General features: G+C 42.0%; 1 protein-coding gene across 4 annotated transcripts in view; it reads left to right on the forward strand.

Annotated features, from left to right (window-relative positions):
• The first annotated feature begins 2,446 nt into the window (after window positions 1-2,446).
• RAPGEF4 (Rap guanine nucleotide exchange factor 4) overlaps window positions 2,447-21,656 on the forward strand; it is a 284,560-nt gene continuing 265,350 nt past the window's right edge. For 3 of the 4 annotated variants that reach the window (XM_041721890.1, XM_041721892.1, XM_041721905.1), the window contains exon 1: window positions 2,447-2,582. In XM_041721890.1, the coding sequence (XP_041577824.1) occupies window positions 2,518-2,582 (65 nt within the window). In that variant the 5' untranslated portion in view covers window positions 2,447-2,517. Of the gene's footprint in view, window positions 2,583-8,279; window positions 8,299-21,656 lie in introns of those variants that run through there. The other variant, XM_041721891.1, reaches the window with a different exon arrangement.

A 21,656-nucleotide genomic window follows, 5' to 3' on the forward strand; every position in this document is an offset into this window, starting at 1 on the left:
CTCTGAATTGCAAGGGCTTTAGAACCAGACAAATCCAAATCTAGATCAGGAATCCCCAGTCCAGTAGCTGGGCTCTTCAGAGCAAACTTATTAACTTTTCCTGAGGCTTAGTGTCCTTGTGCTAGTGATATACTGGAGTTCCTGGTACCTACCACTACAGCTGAATGGGGACATGTGAGAGTTTGGGCCAAGTTAATGATCACTGTTGCTCCATTGAAAGGATATTCTTTTTTTTTTTTTTTTTCCCCAAGATCGTGAATCCGTGAAAGGATATTCTTTAAATAATTCTTCAACTTCTATTTTGGGGAAGGGCAAAGTCTCCATAGAGCAAAACAGATTCCTTGTGGTTCATTAGGCCTATGCTCCCTAGAACACACATTAGACTCCTTGAGCTCTCACTCTCACTCCCACTTCAGTAGCTCATCAATGTCTTCCTTGCAGCTCAATCAACACTCTCCCTGAAAGTACTGATAAATATAGTTTTCTCTGTTTCACTACATTTTCAAAGACATTTGTCCCTTTTTGTGGAGTAGTGCCCTGGGCAGCTGTCCTTCTGGCTTGGCTTCGTAGGATGTTCTAAAGATTAAATGAGTACTGTGCATAGCATCTAACACTTGGTGGATATTCAATAAATGGTGACTATTATTAGTATTATGGCCAAAAACTACGTCAACTTAGAGCCTCTGGTAATGACATGTCATAAGAAGTCATTTTCTCCTTTAGCTCCCTACCTATAAGTATTCTCTGAGTAAAGGCATTTTAAGAAAGCATTTGGTAACCTTGAAATGTTCTCAAGAGCTCTTTATAAACGAATCTTCATAAATACAGGAAACCCATTTCCTCCTTCATACTTCTATCATTAAAAAAGCAACAACAGAAATACCTTTGGTACTCTCTGTATAGTATAACATTTTAAATGTCACTTGCCTAAAACGTGATAGAAATGAACAGGATGGAGGTCAACTGGGGACAAGCCTGGAGGAGGGAGGTGTTGCTGAGGCAATACGCTGGCAGGTCTGAAATCAGATCCTGGCTATAGAACAGAGGGGAAAACGGCAAATTCTTTGGAGGAGTTTTATTAGGATAAAAGCATTCCAGAATGCACCTGCTGTTTCATTTTCCAGGCTCCTTGCACTTCCTCTGAGTGAGGGTAGGGCAGGGGAGAGAGAGAGAGAGAGAGAAGCCAGATTGAGGTTAGCAGGGCCACGTCTCTTGCCCCATTCTCTCTCCCTATCTGCACACCATAAATATAAACAGTGTTTGGCAGTGGTCCAAAAGATTTAACTTGTGCCCAAATTCCTAATAATGGAGCTTAATTTGATTTTTGGCAGAACAGAACGAAACGACTTCTAGGCATAACATTGGTTGTGCATTCCGACCAGAGACAGGCCAAAGTGACCTGCGGGGTCAACCATGCACCTTCGCCCACACGCCTTGGGAGCTTGCCCCCCCCGCCCCCCGCCGCCCCCAGGCCCCAACCCTCGCTTCTGCACGTAGCTCCACTGCTCCCCGTTCTGAACTGTCCCCTGGTCTGCCCGCTGCGGGGAGGGACGGGGGGGGGGGGGGGGCGACCCTGCGTGGCCGCTCACCTGCGACAGGTGGCCGCCTTGCCTCGGGGCGACCTGGATCGCCCTCCTGGCCCCCGGGCCTCAGAAGCATGGGCAGGGACGGAGGGCAGGCGCCGCGGGGGTGGCTGTCCTGTGTGTGTTGAGACATTAAATGAGGTTACACAGGTAGAGCACGCTGCATAGCGTCTAACTCGGTGGATGTTCAATCAATGGTGACTGTTACTGGCATTATGGCCCAAAACCGTGTCAGCGTAGAGCCCCTGGTAACGACACGTCATAGGAAGTCCTTTTCCCTTTAGGTCCCACCCAGAAGCATCCTCTGGGTAAAGGCACGCGTGGGTCCCGGCGTCGCGCAGGTGAAGGACGCCCAAGCAGGTGCTGGGGTCAAGGCCAGAGCCCGGCCTGCTCGGCCGCTGCGCACGCCCCTGCCCGCGCCCTGCCCGCGCCCCAGCCCCCCCCCCAGCCGCAGGCCTCCGCCTTCCCCGGCCTCGGCACCCCCCGCCCCGCTCCTCCAGCGGGGACACCCCGGCAAGCCGAGCAAGAAACCGCAAGTTTTGACAACCGCTGAGGGAGACCAGTGGGTCTCTAAGGAAACCCGGAGGCAGCAGCCATTTTAGGGCATTCGCCGTAGGAAGACTCTGTGCACCGACAGGGCAGCCCCCCGTCCGCGCTCCGGGGCCCCGGGCCGGGGCGGCCACCTGTCGCAGGTGCGCGGCCACGCAGGGCCCTCCCGCAGCCCCCCGGAGCGCAGGGCGGGGCGGGCGGGCGGCTCCGGGTCCCCGCGTCCCGCCCCCGGGTCCCCCCCCGAGGCCCGGGAAGCGCCGGGAGGGCGGGACGTCGCCGCAGCCGCGCGGTGCGAGGCGGCCCGGGAGGAGCGGGTCCGCGGAGGCGGAGGCGGAGGCGGAGCGAGCGCGGGAGGTCGCCGCAGCCGGGGACGCCGCTGCCCAACATGGTCGCTGCGCACGCCGCCCATTCCTCCTCGTCCGCCGAGTGGATCGCCTGCCTGGATAAGAGGTAGCTCGCCGGGACCCCGCGCCCCGCCCCGGCCCGGCCCGGCCCGGCCCGGCCCGCCGCCGCCCCTCGCCTGCGCAGCCCGCCCGGTCCGCGCGGGGACGGGGGCTGGGGGCGGGGGCTGCGGCTGGGGACGGGGGCTGGGGGCTGGGGGCTGCGGCTGGGGGCTGGGGGCTGGGGACCGGGGGACGGGGGCTGGGGGCTGGGCTGGGGGCTGGGCTGGGGACCGGGGCTGGGGGCAGCGGGCCCGCGCCGCCCGTGGGCGCCCCCCGCACGGGACTCTTCCACGTGGTGGGGAAACGGCAGCGCCCGGGTGTGCACGCGGCGCCCCGCGCCCCGGCCCCGCGACCCCCGCAGCCCCGGCCGCGCCCCCCACGCTCCGGCCCCGCAACCCTCCACCCTCCCGGCGCTCCCGCCCCGGCCCCCCCCGCGGCGCTCCCCCCACCCACTGGCGCCCCGGCCCCGCGCCCCCCACTCCCACCCCCCGCTCCGGCTCCCCCCCCGGTGCTCGGGCCGCGCCCCCCCCCCAGCGCTCCGGCCCCGCGCCCCCCACCCCCCTGCCCCCCCCCCCTCCGGCCTCCTCCCCCTTCCCCGCTCGGGGCTGCGCTCCGGGATGGGGCGGGGGGTGCTCGGCCCACCGGCCGGCTGGGCACCTCGGGGCTGTGCGGACCCAGGCTGGCCGTCCTCCGAGTTCCCGCGCGGGGGCGGGGGGGGGCGGGCGACTCCGTCCCTGGCTGAGACCCCGCAGCCGCCTCCCGAGGGCCGCGCCAGGAAGGTCACGCGGGACCCCGCCTTCCCCCAGTACCCGTCCTCCGGGGGAAGGACCCTTATTTTTTTTTTTTTTAAAAGGGGGGGGGGAACCCTGCCGCCGTGTAACGCCGAGGACAGCGCGGTGGGAGGGGGGTGCCCCGGGGACTCCAGGCCCCGGCACCCTGACGCTGCGTTGGCCCGGGTGCGGGTGCGGGTGCGGGTGCGGGTGCGGGTGCGGGGCTTAGCGGCGAGCACCGCCCGGTGTGTGAGCAGTTACGCCGGATGCCCCCGGTTAAAAGGCGGTGATGCGTCTGGACGTTTAAGAACCGAGCGAGGGATGGTGCAGAGCGAACTGCCTCTGGGTTCTTGAGTTCGATGCGGCAGGGCGGGGATTCGCGTCTTGCAGCTCTGCGTGACAGCTCTATTTTGCATTTGCGTGAAATATTTTGGGCCCTGCCATATTGAAATTTTTACGATTAAGCAGATTCGTAACCAGATCAAACTTGAAAATCTTCAGGGTGACATACTGGGAATATTTTACTATTAGAGGCCTTTGTGGGAAAAAATTAAGTAATTTGAGGAAAGCTAAATGTGGCTCATTTGAGAAATTAATATATCTGAGAAATAATCTTTACTTTCAATTACCACGCAGTGGCAAGATTTTTTTTTTTTTTTTTTTTTGGCAGGCAGTGCCCTATTTACTCGAAAATGATATGTACCAATATTAGAAGAATTGCTTGCAATAAATAGGAAAAGAATTGAAGTGATGGTTAAATCATACAGAATTATGTAGAGGAACTAAGGGCATATTTAAGTGAAGAGTCTGCTAATGTGATAAGTAATCTAAATTTAATAGTTTAGGAAAGATGAATTATAAAAGAAGAGAAAAATCAAGCTCTTGTACTTGACCTAAAAATAGTAGTGCTTCCGCATGAGTGAATTTTTTTAGATAATAGATTACATATTTCTATTTTCAGAAATGCATGGCATGCCATTTTTTGAACAGTCAGTAATTCACTGGAAATCCTTTAGTCAATAAGTACTTATGGCAAAATCATAGAGCAATACTAACACAAGTGGGGTATATTTGACTCGGTCTTTTCATAATGTGTATCTGCCCAAATGATTTTGTTTGAAATGTATTTTTTGAACATAGAGCCACAATCTAATGCCACCATTCATAATTGGGAAAAAAAAAATCTACCAGAGGTGGGACTAAAAAGGCCTCCACAGACAGAACATAAAGACTCCTAACTCTGGGAAATGAGCTAGGGGTGCTGGAAGGGGAGGAGGGCCGGGGGGTGGGGGTGAGTGGGTGACGGGCACTGAGGCGGACACTTGACGGGATGAGCACTGGGTGTTATTCTGTATGTTGGTAAATTGAACACCAATAAAAAATTAATTTATTAAAAAATAATAATAAATAAAAATAAATAAAAAGGCCTCCACAAATACTGAGTGTAGCATTCATGGAGTACAGGAAAGTGGATAGATCAAGAAGTCAAGGGTCTTAGGACCAGAGCTGTCACCAGCTCCCATCTCGGAGATGTGACTTTTATTTCCTTGAGGTCTGAGAAAGGAGGATAGAACTATCTGTCTTACCAAGATTTAGTGAACCAAACAACAACAAATGGTGAAAGTACTTTGAAAACTGTGAAGTACCATGTAAATACTTTATTTCTTGGTGTTACGATAACATGGCCTTTTCTGCAGTGTTGACCCTAGAATTCCTTTGAAGAACAGTTTAGTAGTGGCAATCTCATTGTAAGAGGGCCATGGAGGACTTGTTTTGAAGTTGCATTTTTACTTAAATTGTCTTTTAATTTTGTGAGGGAGGAGGAAAGAAAATTAAGGGTGCTGATGGAAGTTAGGACACTGCCCTCAGGATTTCTGACAAATGCAATCTTGATACCTGGTTCCAGGTACTGTGTCGGGCACTGGGGATGCATGAGGTGAGGGAGGGCAAAAAAAAAAAAAAAAATGCTCTCAACTTGGAGGATGGATGGTGGAATGGGACAGCTACATGAACAACTAACCGCAATGCAAATGATAAGTGCTTTAATGGAGATGTATGAAATCTTTGGGAATGCAAAAGAGAGAGTCATCAGCTGTGTTTGGCTGAGATGCTTCCCACAGGTTCTTGCCTGGACCTTGAAGGTTGAAGGAGATTTTATCAGGCAAAGAATTTGGGGAGGGCGTGCCAAGCAAAGGGAGCAATGTGAAAAACAGACACACAGGTGTGGCATATAAATATGCTAATTTCTTCCCAACCACAGATGCCCCTTGTGACCAAATCTAGAGCATAGGAATGTATGCTCTATTTTTCTAAAACTTTCAATTACAGACATTTTGAAGCCTAAAACATACAAAAAAAAAAAAAAAAAGAGAGAGAGAGAGAATGGTATAGTGAACTCATATGTACTACTTGGGGATATGGTGCTGGGACCTTTTCCGTAGCTGCAAAATGTAGTTTAGGTATATGCATCATGCAAGTGGCACCTGATGTAGACAGCTAGAAAAAGAGGAACCCCGGGGATTGGAAATAAAATGACAGGTTGAAGTAGAAAGTCCATGAGTAAAGAAGTACACAATACAAGTTGAAACAAACAAAACAAGGAAAATAAAGCCTTTGAAGTGTTCTATAGGCATGCCTAGAAAGTTGTCGTAGACAGGAAATGCTATATAAACTTGCATGTGGGGAGGGGATTGAAAAATATATAGAAATGTAGATTAGGTTAAAGAAAGAAAATTCAAAGTTTTTCATGTATCAGGTGTCCAAGTTCTTGGACTGTAGTAGTACTGAGGAGATGAGATTGTACGAATACTAATCTTAGAATCAGAAAGACATTGAACATTTAGATAAAAAAACCTTGAAGGCCAGCCCCGGTGGCCCAACGGTTTAGCGCCACCTTCAGCCTAGGGCGTGATCCTGAAGACCCGGGATGGAGTCCCACATCAGGCTCCCTGCATGGAGCCTGCTTCTCCCTCTGCCTCTCTCTCTCTCTCTTTCTCTCTCTCTCTCTCTCTCCCTCTCATAAAGAAATAAATAAAATCTTAAAAAAAAAAAGACATTGAAAAAAGTCTCAGCCGACATTGTTAAAGCAAAACAAACTTACCACTATTTCATCAATCTCACAATTTTTTTCTAAGCAGGGGCAGTAATTAGAAATGTATTACATGGTACCCACTGCTTGGGATTTAGGATATGTAAAATATATTTGTGTGTGTGTGTGCATGTTTGTCTTTGTGTGTGTGCTGATCGTTGTTTAATTTTTGTGAAAATACCATTCATGTAAGAATTTAAGTTTGCCACCTATGAATTTAAAACCCATTTATAGGTCATAATTCTCATGGTTGGTGAGACAGTATTTTGAAGATACCACACACATTCACATATGTATGGTGAATCACTGCTGGTATTCATCACTGTGGAGCAGGGGCCAGATCCACCAGCTGCTAGTGTGTCTCCTGAGCTAAGAATGGTTTTTACTTTTCTGAATGGTTGGAAATAAACCAAAAAAAGAGTACTGTTTTGTGACCCATTACATTTATATAATTCAAATTTCAATGTCCATAAACAAAGTTTTATTGGATCACAGCCACATTCGTTTGGTTATTATATGTTGTCCACAGCTGCTTTCACACTGCGCTGGCAGAAATGAGGTAATGGAGATGGTGTGGCCTACAGAGTTTAAGTATTACTGTGTGGATCTTTGAAGAAAACGTTTGCCATGTCCCATTACAGATGAAAGAATCTGGCTGATTGACAGAGAAACCACTGGAGATGAGGGAAATTGTCTTCATCTGGGAAGGAGTTCAAAATATTTGGTTTCTCATCCTTGAGTTACAAGTGTAGCTTGGAGGGACATCCTCAGTTGATGGGCTTATTTGAGGATCACTGGTGATCACAGGCTAAGGCAGAAAATGAAGTTAATACAATATGGATGTGTAAAAAAAGATTGTCGTCTTTCAAAGCAGCTGAGGAATTTTTAAAATTATTGATATTTCATTTAAAAAATGCTTCTTATACAGTGTCATTGCATCTGGCTTAATCCTCAAATAGATGTCGAGTTAACTATATTGATGTGATTGAATGAAAGTGAAAGAAATCAAGGAAGAAATTTGTTAAAAACCAAAATGCTTTGAGGCAGACATGGTGAAGAGGATGACTCAGAATCAAAGAAGCCTCAGACTGGGCCCCACCCTACAGGAATACTGAAGATCAAAGAAGCATTCAGAGCAGAAGGCTGTCACTGGGGAAGGCTGGTGTGGACCCAGACCCAGGCATGTCCCAGGGGGATAGTACCCTGGTGAATTCTCAGGGTTCAGGGCTGGTCTTGCAACCTCAAATTCTTGGTTTGTCAGCCCATCAAGAATTAATACATTTTTTTAGGGGCATATACAAAAGCACCAAACTCTAAGAGACTGTAAAACCAGAGAGACAGTTCATTAATTTAAAAATAAGATCAGAGGAGTGGACACTCACATCCTTTGGCTGATGTACTCCTTCTCTAGGCAAGCTGTGTGGGAGACTTATTGCCATTTATTACCAGAAGCCCATGTTTTACATTTATAGTGAAAAGCAAAGCTGCCAGGATATCAGGACACTTAAAACTTCTGGCCAGTTCGCTCTCTTCCTAGAATGACAGAGCCTGGGAATTGAATTATAATCAGAAGATAGTTCTGGGAATCCTTCAGGACAGCTTGATTGTCACCTCCCCGTTAGATGACCATTACATGTGCTCCCACAGCACACTTTGTCCAACACTGTAGTATCACAATCAGATTCCATCACAATTTCCTATTTACTTCTTTTGCATCCCTTGACGCCAGATTTTTTATTTTATTCATCATTTTATCTTCAGTTTCACTGCAGCACCCTGACTGTAGAAGGTGCTTATGAGATGAAGGTGAGATGGCCAGATGCATCCTCCTCCTCAGGAATGGAGTGGTCTCTGCAGCCTTGCAAGTAAGTCCTTGCACTGGCCTCCCCCTTTGCCTTCTAAAAGGCTTGAATGGGCACCATAAAATCTCTCTTTGCTGTTTTTTTGTGTTTTCTTGGCTGATGTGACTACTTTTTTTTAAATGACATTGCATAACTCTATTCTGATCTATTATAGAAAAAGCTTATTATGGAAAATTTCAAATTAGACAAAGAAGAGAGAACAGTATGTTTCTCTTATACAGACCACCCCCTAACAATTATGAACTGACAGTCAATCTTGTTTTATTAATCCCTTTATTCATACCCCACTACCCCCAGGGTTATTTTGGTGCAAGTCCCAGAACATAATATTATTTCATCTATACATATTTTAGTATATATCTAAAAGGTAAGGACTCTTTATAAAGAAAACAATACCATTATCACACATTAAAAAATATGACATTATTTCCCTAATATAATCAAATATCTAGTCAGTGTTCAAATTTCCCCATAACTTTTTCTTTCTTGCAATTTGTTTCTATTAGGGTCCAGGTCGGTTCTATTTAGTTGATCATGTCTCTAAGTCTTTTTTAATCTCTGGGATCTTTCTGTTTCTTTCATATGGTAACTTTGTTGTAGAAACTGATTTTTTTTTAAAGTCTGAATTTTAATTATGCCCCCATGCTGTCTTCTAATAAGTCCCTTTGTTCCCTGTATACCCTATAAATTGGCATTTGGGTCTAGAGCTTGGTTGGATTTAGATACGATTTTCTGGCAACAGTACTTCACAGAAGTATTACGTAGTTGCATCATGAGGCACATAATGTCAAGTGATTACTTTTTGTGATGTTAGTGATATATTGTCTTTAAAGTTTAATGCTTGGTGACTATCTTATTTGCAACTTATTGAGAACATGACATACATATGTGAAGCAATGGGAGGACAACACAACCTATTATGTAATCATGGTTAAATTCTGTGATACTGATTCTATCTGCTGTAGGATTTTCAGAAAGGAAAAGGTCAGTCAGAGCTGGACTCAGACTGGAGGCATGAGATGCATGGGGTGCCCATGGAGTAGTGGGCCTAGAGAAGGATGCCTAGGGCCCATCACACCCTTGGCCCTGCAGCCTGGTCTCCTGAACAGAGCCTGGGAGCACAAAAGAGTCTTCAGAGGAAGAGTGGTGCTCAGCAAAGCAAATTCTGCCTCCTTGTCTTAGTTTGTATTTCCCCAGATAGACTCTGGCTATTCTGATGAAGGCAGGAATGGCAGATTCCTTTTAGTTCAAATTTCCTATTTAATTTTCTACGAATTTTTAAGATTGAATAGCCTTTTCATAGTAGCTGCTTATTTTCCTGGACCACCTTTCCAACCTAAGGGAGCTAGTTTTCTTTTAGTCAGACTTAAATCCATCTTTATGCATCTTGAACAGTGGCAGTGAAGAGTGAATTTTCCCTCCAGTACTTCCAGTTCACAGATGAGGGAAAGAGAAAGGGAGAGGAGAGACCTCCTTAGGAGTAGAGAGACTGTGGAAAGAGAAAGAGGACAGAAGTAACTAGGTGGGGAGGATGACAGAGAAAGACCCAAACAGAAAAGCAAACAATCTGACTGGAATGGAGGCACCTAGCTACCATGTTTACTCAGCTGTATCTATGTAATCCATTTGCTTCCCCTACACAAAAAGAGAAACAAAGTGCTTTTACTACCCTCTTTTCTCTTCATACATGCTCTTTCCTGGAATACCTTTCCATTTCCTGTGCTTTGAATATGTAGATTACTTAAATCCTGTATCCTCAGTTTATCTTCCAGACCAGAGGCTTTTTTTTTTGGTCTCTTCATTGGATAGTTTTTCTTCACCTACCTCTACTATAGGGTTGGGAAAACAAAATTCTTACCTTCTAGGCCACCTTAGAGGCTAGGTGACTCTGTGATGCAGTTCTAGCCAATGAGACATAGCAGAGTTCTACTGGTGGCTCTTAGGAAAGATTTTGCTTTACTGATGAAAGACAAATGTATTTGCTCCCCCCCATTCTTCTTTCTGTCTGAAAGTACGACCTGAGGCCTGGGACTTTGGCTATATATTGTAATCCCAGAAGAAAGAACCAGGAGAAACACAATTCTGACTTTGTTCAGCTACTAAATTTAGAGTAATCATTGCCTACCTTTAGATTTTTGGTTTTGTGAGGAAACAAAATCCTATTTTTTAGAAACTACTTTTTGTTAGGTTTGCTATTATTGCTGTCAAAACTATGCCTAACCTAACAAGTTGGTATTCAGTTTGTCTAAAACTGACTTCATCTTCCTTAACCTTCCTCTCCATTAGTTTCTCCTCCATACTCCTATTTTATTGAAACTACTCTAATTCTCAAAACTTTGACCTTTCCTATGTCCCTTTTTACTACTAACCAGTCACCAATTCTTTTCTTGGCCTTTATATTCTATTGCATTATTTCAGGGCCTTACCATCTGGATCTGGATCCTCTCATTGTTTCTTTCTTCCAGTCTGGAACATGTGATATATTCAAATAAGTTTTGTTTTAGGGTCAGCCAGACCTGGATTCAAATTCTGTCACTTTCGTCCTTAGCCATATCATCTTGGCAAAGCTATTAATCGTTTTGAACCTCTATTTCCAAATCATCAAATGAGACTACGAAGACCAAGTATATGGTTTTGTTGAGGTTTGTGGGCTAAAGCAAGTATAGCTGCGTGGTCCTCTCTAAGTAGAGAGCATAGTGTAGGGGTTAAGAGTTTGTGAACCAAACTGTATTGCTTCATATTCTGGTTTTGATTTTATTACTGGTGTAACTTTGGACAAATTATTCAATCTAGTAGTTGTTTTGTAGATTCCTCAGGATTTTCTATGTAGACAATCTTGTTGTCTGTGAATACTGGCAGTTCTACTTATTCTTTCGATCTTTGTGTCTTTTATTATTTACATTTCTTGCCTTATTGCATTGGCAGGATTTCCAGGGCAAAGTGGAACAGAGATGTGAGACTGAACTTGCGTGGATCAGAAAATACTTCTTTTTCTTTTCTTTTTTCTTTCCTCTATTTTAAAAAGAAATAGCACAATATTGATGTTATTTCTTTTTTTCAAGATTTTATTTATTTATTCATGAGAGACAGAGAAAGAGAGAGAGGCAGAGACACAGGCAGAGGGAGAAGCAGGCTCCATGCAGGGAGCCTGATGTGGGACTCGATCCTAGGACTCAATCCTAGGATTCCAGGATCATGCCCTGGACCGAAGGCAGGTGCTAAACTGCTGAGCCACCCAGGGATCCCCTGATGTTATTTCTTTTTTAAATGTTTTATAGATATCATTTGGCCAGGAGTTTTCTTTGTGGAAAGCTTTTTGATGACAAATTCTGTCTTTAATAGAGAGGGCTCCTCAGATTTTCTATTTCAACCTGTATTGAAAAATTTCAACAATCAAAATTTCAACAATTTTGATAAGTTGTTTCAAGGAGTTTATCCATTTTATCTATCAAATTTATTAGCATAGAGTTCATACTATTCTGTTATTATTCTATCAGTGATAGAATATGTAGTTCATAGAATATGTGATGATGTTCTCCGTCATTTCTCATATTATTAATTTGTGTCTGCTCTTTTTTCTTAATCAGTTTTGCGAGGAGCTTCTCAATTTTGTTAACCTTTTAAAAAATCCTTTTAGTTGATTTTCTCTATTTTTTGAGAAATTCATTAGTTTATGCTGCCTTCCCTTTTCATCTACTTACTTTGTGTTTAACTTGTTCTTTTTCTGGCTTCTTAAAGATGGAAAAAATTTTTTAAGGTTTATTTATTTATTCATGAGAGACGGGGAGAGAGAGAGAGAGAGAGAGAGAGAGAGAGAGAGAGAGAGGTAGAGACATAGGCAGAGGGAAAAGCAGGCTCCATGCCGGGAGCCTGAAGTGGGACTTGATCCTGAGTCTCTGGGACCATGCCCTGAGCCAATTCAGATGCCCAGCCGCTGAGCCACCCAGGCGTCCCTTAAAGATGGAAATTTATATAATTATTTAAAATTTTTCTTTTCTAATATAGCATTAGAGCTATGATTTTTCAAGGTCAGCACAAAGAAGGAAGCACAGTTATTTCATTATTTAGTACTTACCGATGAAAACTATTTTCATAGTTTTATGAAACTATTTCATTGGTAAATAGTCATACTTCCAATACCAAGTATTGGTACCAATCTTCTTGAGGTTGAAAGGGTCAGCATTTTCCAGGATCAGCTTGATTTACTGTTCTTCTCCAGAAGAAATAGTGTTCATCCAATACTTCCAAGTCATTGCTGCTCAATTACTTATCAATAGCTCATATGTGAAAAATGATGTTTATGGAGGATTTCCTGGAAAAGAAGTAATCCATCCATTTTTAAAATATCCTAAAATCTATCCTGAGATTAAATCAGTCTGTATTATTATATTGGAGTAATACTCTCGTTTAATGTCTCTTTGGCATTGTTCTATCACAATATACTAAGAGCTTTATGAAACCCATTGCTGAATTCACTGTTGGGATACTGTTCATCATATTGCACAGTATCTTCTTAATGAGGTTGAAAGGGTCAGCATTTTCCAGGATCAGCTTGATTTACTGTTCTTCTCCAGAAGAAATAGTTTTCATTGGCAAATGGTGGTTGAAAACTCATGGGTTATGCCACAGAGAATGTTACATATTCTTTAGCTATTACCATGGAAACCAAGGACCATGTATTCATTGTAGTGAAAAAAAATTTTTTTAGAGAGAGAGGGTAGGGAGAGGCAGAGGGAGAAGGAAAGATCTTAAGCAGGCTCCGTGCCCAGTGCAGAGCCTGATGTGGGACTTGATCACACGATTCAGAGATCATGACTTGAGCTGAAATCAGGAGTTGGATGCTTAACCAACTGAGCCACCCAGGCTGCCCTGCAGTGAAACAATCTTAAAACGAGTAATATAATTTTCCAAAAATCCTTTCATGGAGTAAAATTGTGAAATTTAAGCATCTTAAATAGGATGAATTGCTCTGTAAGATTATTACCTATAAATTGGTTAAAAGTTCAAGAACTTCTCTTTTATCTAATTAAATGTGGAAATAAGTTTTTTTTTTTTTTTTTTTAATTTATGATAGTCACAGAGAGAGAGAGAGAGAGAGAGGCAGAGACACAGGCAGAGGGAGAAGCAGGCTCCATGCACCGGGAGCCCGACGTGGGATTTGATCTCGGGTCTCCAGGATCGCGCCCTGGGCCAAAAGCAGGCGCCAAACCGCTGCGCCACCCAGGGATCCCCCGGAAATAAGTTTTAAAGGCCCTTAGAAAAGACTTAACTATTGGAGATACTGAAAACAAATAGATGTTGATGGAAAGTAGCTATTACTTGGAACTTAATAATTTTATTTTTTTTAAAAAAAGATTTTATTTATTTGAGAGAGAGAGAGAGAGAGAGCAAAAGAGAGCGCAAGTCAGGGGAGGGGAAGAGGATAGGGATAAGCAGACTTCCCACTGAATGAGGAGCCTGATGTGAGGATTGATTCCAAGACCCTGGGATCACAACCTGAGCTGAAGGCAGATGCTTAACTGACTGAGCCATTCAGACACCCCGAAATTTTGATTATTGATATTATGCATGACATTTCAATTCTGTTTAAATCCCAAATGAAGGCATGAATGTCTTGCCTTCAGACATTCAGGTATTCAGGCTCTGACAAACTTATTCTTCTAGTCATTGATTGGTTATTTATTGAGCACATATAAAAGAGTTGAGTTCTTGAATCTTACACATTTTGTTTGTCAACTCTTTAAACAAACTTGGAATATAAGAAAGTTCTAACTTTAGCATCCCTTGTCACTCCTTTTGCCATTCCTCTCCTTGCCTCCTCACCTCTTCCTCTTTCCTCAACCCAAATGTGCTGTAGGAAAAAGATGATCTTAGTTTTCTACTTTCCTGCTGTTCATTCATTCAAAGATTTTACTTTCTGCTTTCCAAGTGTCATACATTCTTACTAGGGATAGATTAGTAATAAAAACTAACAATGCCTGTGACCTCATGAACTTAAATACTAAATAAGAAGACATTAAATAATTCACTTAGTCTTTAAATATGAGTATCTACCATGTGCTTGTGCATGGTAGGGATGGAGTAGCTACTATGTGCTACTGTTCCAGACGATAAGGAATACAGTGATGAAGAAAACGGGAAAAAGTAGGTGTTAATAAATGCTATGAGGCCAAAGGTAAGAGGATATGGAGTGATGGATTAAGAGGACAAACAAATCGTATGGCAATGTCAGATTGTAATAAGAGCAGCAAAGGAAAACAAAACAGAGGACAGGGGAAGAAACTCAGGCATGCTGTTATTTTACAGAGGGTGGTGAGTTCTTTCTGCAAAAGCAACATCTCATCAAAGACCTTGATTGGGGGCACCTGGGTGGCTCAGTGGTTGAGCATCTGCCTTTGGCTCAGGTCCTGATCCCAGGGTCCTGGGATCAAGTCCCTCATTGGGCACCCCCCGCAGGAAGCCTGCTTCTCCCTCTCCCTCTCTCGCTCTCTCTCATTCTGTATCTCTCATGAATAAATAAATAAAATCTTAAAAAAAAAAAAAAAAGACCTTGAATGAACTGAGAGGCCACTTAGTATGAATTTAAATTAGTGTAATCCACGCTTTATTAAATGGGCAAATGAAGTATTTTAGTGCTCATGATAAGGACACAAGCTGAATAAATACAATGCTACCCTTTTGCTTAGTAACAAGGGCTTATTTTGAGAAAGTGCCTTATATATTATATATATAGTATATTAGTGCCTATAGTAATATTACAGTATATTATACAGAAGCAAAACCTACTACGGACAAAGATAATTTCAGAACTTGGTGAAAGGGATAAATATTGAAATTTTGGTTTATCTTTTAAATATTATTATGGAAAACTATTTGAAATACTACCCACTTTAGTTGTTTTTAAATAATTTTTGAGGAAAAAGAAAACTACCTCTAGGGAACTAATGAATGTAATACAGATCAGGAAAAGTGTGATTATTTAAATGAGGTTGAAAAGATATTGTGTGTGTGCTTTTGACTGGATGTTGACAGCTGGTTGGATAGTGGAATCAATATCCCCATCCTACCAGTGGAGTTTTGGGTTTCATAGTTAGCCAGTTTAATCAGTGATGAATTTGTCTAATACCTCTGTGGGGTCAGTGTTCTCTAAAACAGGCCTCACAGATATATATACCAGAGCAAGAAAATGGTCTTGGATCCTTAGAAATCCCAACAATTCCTCATTTTGTGGATTTGTTCTCTATCTTAAACAACTTTTCTGTCATTATTGCATCATCTGCCTTTTGATAATTTTTTAAATTGAATTCTTATCATATTTTCCTTATCAACTAATGAAACGATATGGTAGTATGTAAGTTTTTTCATCTCAAAAAAATTTTTTTAAGATTTATTTATTCATGAGACACAGAGAGTCAGAGACAGAAGCAGGCTCCCTGCAGAGAGCCTAATGCAGGACTCGATCCCAGGACCCCAGGATCATGACCTGAGCAAACCACTGAGCCACCCAGGTGCCCCTCATGTCAAAAATTGAAGACAATTTGAGAATAGTCTCTGTGGTGATGCAGCACTCATTGTAAATATTCCCTGGTGGTATATAAAGATCTGATTTGTAGAGTTAGAGCTATCTAGTCCGTAACCAGGTTTTACATTTTATTTACTGAAAACAATTCAGATACTCAAAACTGGAGTCCCTGTTTAATTATCCAGATCATCAGAGCATAAAAGGGGAGCCCTCTATTGAGACAAAAAGATGGAATTACAAAAAATAGCAAGGGGATCATATAACAAGGTGGCTTCATCTATAAGGCAGACCTCTGAAGCATGGACAACCCTGGATGCCAGCGGGTTGAATGGGAGTACAATTCTATTGTGCTTTTTCATCTCCTTGTGCTGTAACTGTACATTATCAGCTTGTGAATGCGCCTTATCTTTGCCTGAATTGAATTTTACCTTATCTCTGTTGCTTTATTTCCTACCTTTTCAGTACTTCATTGGATAGTTATCTTAATGGCTTTAGAGGTTCATTTTAGAACTTACCATTCAACAGATTATGGATATCAAAGTGAAACTCATTTAATAAAAGAAACTCTTTGTGTTTAGATAACTAATGCTTTTCTGTCTCTATCATTAAAAGTCCTAACCTTAAATATCCACAAGTAAAATGAGCAACAGCGCTGCTCCTCCAAGGGGCTTACAGAAATCAAATGTGGACACTGCTGAAATCTGTTATTGTTTTGTTTGGATTGTCTGAAAGAGAATCAAAGGTAGTCAAATTGCAAATTGAAATAATTTAAAAATATGTATATTTTATTCATCACTTTTAGGGAAAGAGTGTAAGTAGTAGGGAGAAGGGAGAATAAGTAATAATAAAATAAGAATAGGATGGAATGATTTTTAAAATGCTGGAAAGTATTTGAATAAGTAGAATTGCATTTGAATCTATTTCTTTTGAATTGGGACAAGCAACCCAGGCATAAAATTGATGTTGTGTGCTGAATTCTACTTATTTCTATAATTATATAGCAGAAATGTCATTGATGGGAGTTTTATCTCATAGGATTTATATTGAAGGAATTAAAAGGAATTTAAAACAATGAAAAATGAGCAAGGAAGGAAATTATAGGGGAAAAGGAAAACATTAAGAAAATAAATAAAAGCCCACTAATGTTTACATGCTACAATGGCTATGTAAGACAGCAGCATGGCTTCTTGGTGTGATATGTGACATGGTTGCTACTACCCCCACTCCTTTTTCCCCTTGGTTTGTGAGAGCTGTTGCTGGCTTGCAGCTGAGAGCCAACAATACACAAATCCCCTGCTTCTTTTTGAATGTTCCCAGTTGACATGTATTGACAAGTATTTCTCCTTCCCAGAAGAAAATGACAGGAGCTCATGAGAGATAATGGACTATGATTTAAACTATATTTTAATTGGGGCCAAGCCAAAGGATTTCTGCCTTATAATTATTAAATTTACTTTTACAAACCCTATCACCAGGAATTAAATGATCATAAAATTTTAGTGTGTTTTCCTACAGTATTTTTTCTGAGTATTTTAACTTGTTTGAGCTCATTCTTTAATACTTCATGCCTTTTAAAATTAACATTATTGGATGATCATTTTCCTAGGTTGTTAAAATTCTTTCTAAATATAATTTTTATTGACTGAAATGATGTGGATTATACAGCTTAAGTTTTTCTTGTTGGACAGTTAAGATATTTAAAAATGATTGTTGCTGTTACCAACAATGCTATAATGTTTTATATTAAGTTTTTCCTGTGTTTTAGATTATTAGATTATTTCCTTAGGTTAGAGATACCTATAGAACTAAATAGATTTTTTTTTTAAATTTTATTTATTTATGATAGGCACACAGTGAGAGAGAGAGAAGCAGAGACATAGGCAGAGGGAGAAGCAGGCTCCATGCACCAGGAGCCCGACATGGGATTCGATCCCAGGTCTCCAGGATCGTGCCCCGGGCCAAAGGCAGGCGCCAAACCGCTGCGCCACCCAGGGATCCCGAACTAAATAGATTATTAATATGTGTGAAGAGATTTAAGATTTTTATATGTATTTTCAAATTAGTTTTCATAAAGAAAATAAAATAGCTGCTACTATCCATATTTTACAAATAAGGAAACTGAGGTTAGGAAAGTTAAATTGTCCAGAGTCACCCAGCAAGTAAGTGCCAGGGACCAACATGGGATGAAACCCCATTCCCTTTTGACTATTTTGGTGTTTCAAGTATGTTCCTTGTAATATTAGTAGGTAGTGTGAAGGAAAAAAAGGCTCAAGATAAAAATTTGGGAAATGTCGAGTTAAAGTTAAGAGGTTTTAATTTTAATTTTAATTTTAATTTTAATTTTTTTATTTATTTATGATAGTCACAGAGAGAGAGAGAGAGAGAGAGGCAGAGACACAGGCAGAGGGAGAAGCAGGCTCCATGCACCGGGAGCCCGACGTGGGATTCGATCCCAGGTCTCCAGGATCGCACCCAGGGCCAAAGGCAGGTGCTAAACCTCTGCGCCACCCAGGGATCCCAAGAGCTTTTAATTTTTAAAAAAATTTTAAAAGATTTTGTTTACTTATTTAGCGTGAGCAAGTGTGTTGGGGGGTACAGAGGCAGAGGGAGAGAGAATATTGAGCAGACTCCACACTTAGTGCCGACTCCCATGCGGGGCTCAATCTTGCGACCCTGAGATCATGACCTAAGCTGAAATCAAGAGTCGGATGCTTAACCGACTGAGCCACATAGGCACCCTCAGTAAGATCTTTTTGAAAGGCCTCACAGTCCTGGACATCACTATATATATATTTTTATAATAAATTTATTTTTTTGTTGGTGTTCAATTTACCAACATACAGAATAACACCCAGTGCTCATCCCGTCAGTGCCCCCCTCAGTGCCCGTCACCCATTCACCCCCACCCTCCGCCCTCCCCCCCCTTCCACCACCCCTAGTTCGTTTCCCAGAGTTAGGAGTCTTTATGTTCTGTCTCCCTTTCTGATAATTTCCCACACATTTCTTCTCCCTTCCCTTATATTCCCTTTCACTATTATTTATATTCCCCTAATGAACGAGAACATACGTTTGTCCTTCTCCGATTGACTTACTTCACTCAGCATAATACCCTCCAGTTCCATCCACGTTGAAGCAAATGGTGGGTATTTGTCGTTTCTAATGGCTGAGTAATATTCCATTGTATACATCACTATAAAGATGATCTGTGGCTGTAGAACACTGAGGAACTCTATGTTCCAATCTTTCTTCCTTAGTCCTCTGCTTTCTCATTGTACTCTGTCTGACCTCCTTGAATCTGCTTTGAGTGTCTCAAGTCCTCTGGGGTTGCCAGGGTGGACAGTCTCCTCTAACTCTTACCCTAACACTGCTCTTCCTACTCTGAGTGAGCTTCCAGGGCCATATAAGGAGCCATTGTCAACCCACTAGATTTGCCCAGGTAATTCCTAATGGGTTGTTTCTTGTCTACCTCTCTGTTTAGTCTTTTTGGGTTGTCGTGTCTCCCCTGGCTCCTGTCTTATACCACTCTTGAAGGCCAATCTCTTAAATAGGACAAGTAGGACAGACACACTGGCTCATACCTGGAGGTGGACACAGAATGGTAGGGCAGTGCCCTACATTTCTCTTCTTTATCTTGCATCTGTTTCTTTAGAGTCTTACATTCACAAACTCCCTAACAATTGATAAAATAATTTGAAAATATTTATAAAATATTTAAAATAATGTGTTAAAGAGTTTAACATTTAAAGGATACCAAGAGATGTCAAAACTTTAACCTAAAGGAAATTGAGATGAAACTCACACAATGAGAATGTTTGGCTGGTGGCTCTTTGAGTCACATCATCCAGATGTGTATCTTCTAATGTAGCCCTAATCTTAGCATATCTACCCAAGATGTACTATTTCTCAAGTGTTTTGTCCTATTAAAGATTTTCTGTACGTGGTTTCTAAATTACAAGAACTTCAGATTACTCAGAGTGCTTAAAATCTGATAAAATCTTAAAGTTGACGAGGTTGATCTGTTTTAGAACACAAGATTCATTTCTAGATGTACAAAAATAAACAACTGAAAGCCAAACAGTTTAGTTGTCAACAGTGAGTCTTTAGTTATCCAGCATCATAAATTTTATACAAATTTATTTTTATTAATCCTTCAAACTTGGTGTAATTGAATAATCCTGGTAGAAATTATATTTAATGGTATTCCCAAGAGGTATTTAATATGATTGCTTTTCTAAAGTATACTGAATATAATTCTTTTACTTGGTGATTGAGGTTCAGTGTACTGAGCATAAATTGGTATCCTGTGTTATAATGTGATTTTGACATATATAGATAATCTGTTTCAGCACCAAATATATCCCAGTGTTACTTCCCCACCTCCCTTTTTAAGGCTTCTTGTTTCCTTTGGCCAACTCTTCCCTATCGTCCAGAAGCTTTCACTCCTTGCTTGCTGCCCTCTAAGTGTCTCTTCTTGCGCAAACATGATATCCTGCTTCTAAGCCTTTGAACTTAGAATCCAGGTTAACCAAGTTTTTTGGAACTGTATGTATAGTACAATTATATCTATTTTGGCCTTGAGGATTTCTCTTCTGAGTAAAGTACATGAATTTCAGAGGTTTGGTATTTTAAAGCTATCATTTTGGTTATACAAAGCCTTTTAAACTTATTTACTATATGATCTGACTTCTGTGGTTTTTTTCTTAATAACTGAGATTTCCAGATAAATGTCTTTTGAATAGTTGAAGCATTTCTTTATTCAGCAAATATTTATTGAATGCCTAGGAAACACCCTTCTAGGTGCTTAGGATTCTTTAGTTAAGCAAAACAGTGGATCCCTCTTTTCCTAGATCTTACATTCTAACAGAGGAAATAGATTTTTAAAAAAGACATAAACAAATAAGTTACATGTTATGTTTGAAAGTAATATGTGTTATGGGAAAAACAATTAAAATAAGAGATCAGGAGTGCTAGTGGGTGTGGCGAAGATTGTAATATTAAAGCAGTTGGACAGAATATGGTTCATTGGGAAAGTATGATGTAAGCAAAGAGGCAAGGGAGTTAATAAAGCATATGTTTAGGATAAGAATATCCTGGCAATGGGAATAGCCAGTGTAAAGACCTGAGTTGGTCATGTATGGATTGCTCAAGGAACAGTAAGGAGGCTTTTGTGGCTAGACTATAGTGAGCAAGAGAAAGATTAGGAGAGAAAATGAGCAGAGACTCAAGGCAGGTCATATAGGGACTTGATAGCTATTATAAAAGCCTCAGACTTTACTCTGAGTGAAACAGGGAACCACTGAAGGGTTTTGAGCAGAGGAATGGTATAACCTGACTTTCATTTTTACAAGATCACTATGATCACAATGTTGAGAAGATGCTGTGGAGAAGGGAGCAATAGTGGGAAAGGGGAGACTATCAGGAAGTTATTGCAGTAATCCAGGAGAAGGATGATGGTGGTTTGGATCAGAGTGACAGCAGTGGAGATGGCGAGAAGAAGTAGGAGGGATTTGGGAAGTAGAACCAGTAGGAGCAGGACATGAAATGAGTGTGGGAATGTCAGAAGAGGAGTCAAGGATACTTTGAAGGTTTTTGGCATGGGAAATTAGAAGGATTGAAGAGCCATCTGTTATGATGGAGAAGTCTAGAGATAGGGCATATTCAAAGAGAATGAGGAGTTCAATTTTGGACATGTTGAGTTTGAGATGTCTGTTAGACATTCAACTGGTGATGTTGAGTAGGAAATTTGATATGTGACTCTGTAGTGTAGAGGAGCAGTCTGAGTTGGAGATGTAAATTTGGCAATCATTAATACATAGATGATATATAAAGCCATGAGATT

Source organism: Vulpes lagopus, chromosome 11 (assembly GCF_018345385.1).
Source record: "Vulpes lagopus strain Blue_001 chromosome 11, ASM1834538v1, whole genome shotgun sequence".
Classification (NCBI taxonomy): domain Eukaryota; kingdom Metazoa; phylum Chordata; class Mammalia; order Carnivora; family Canidae; genus Vulpes; species Vulpes lagopus.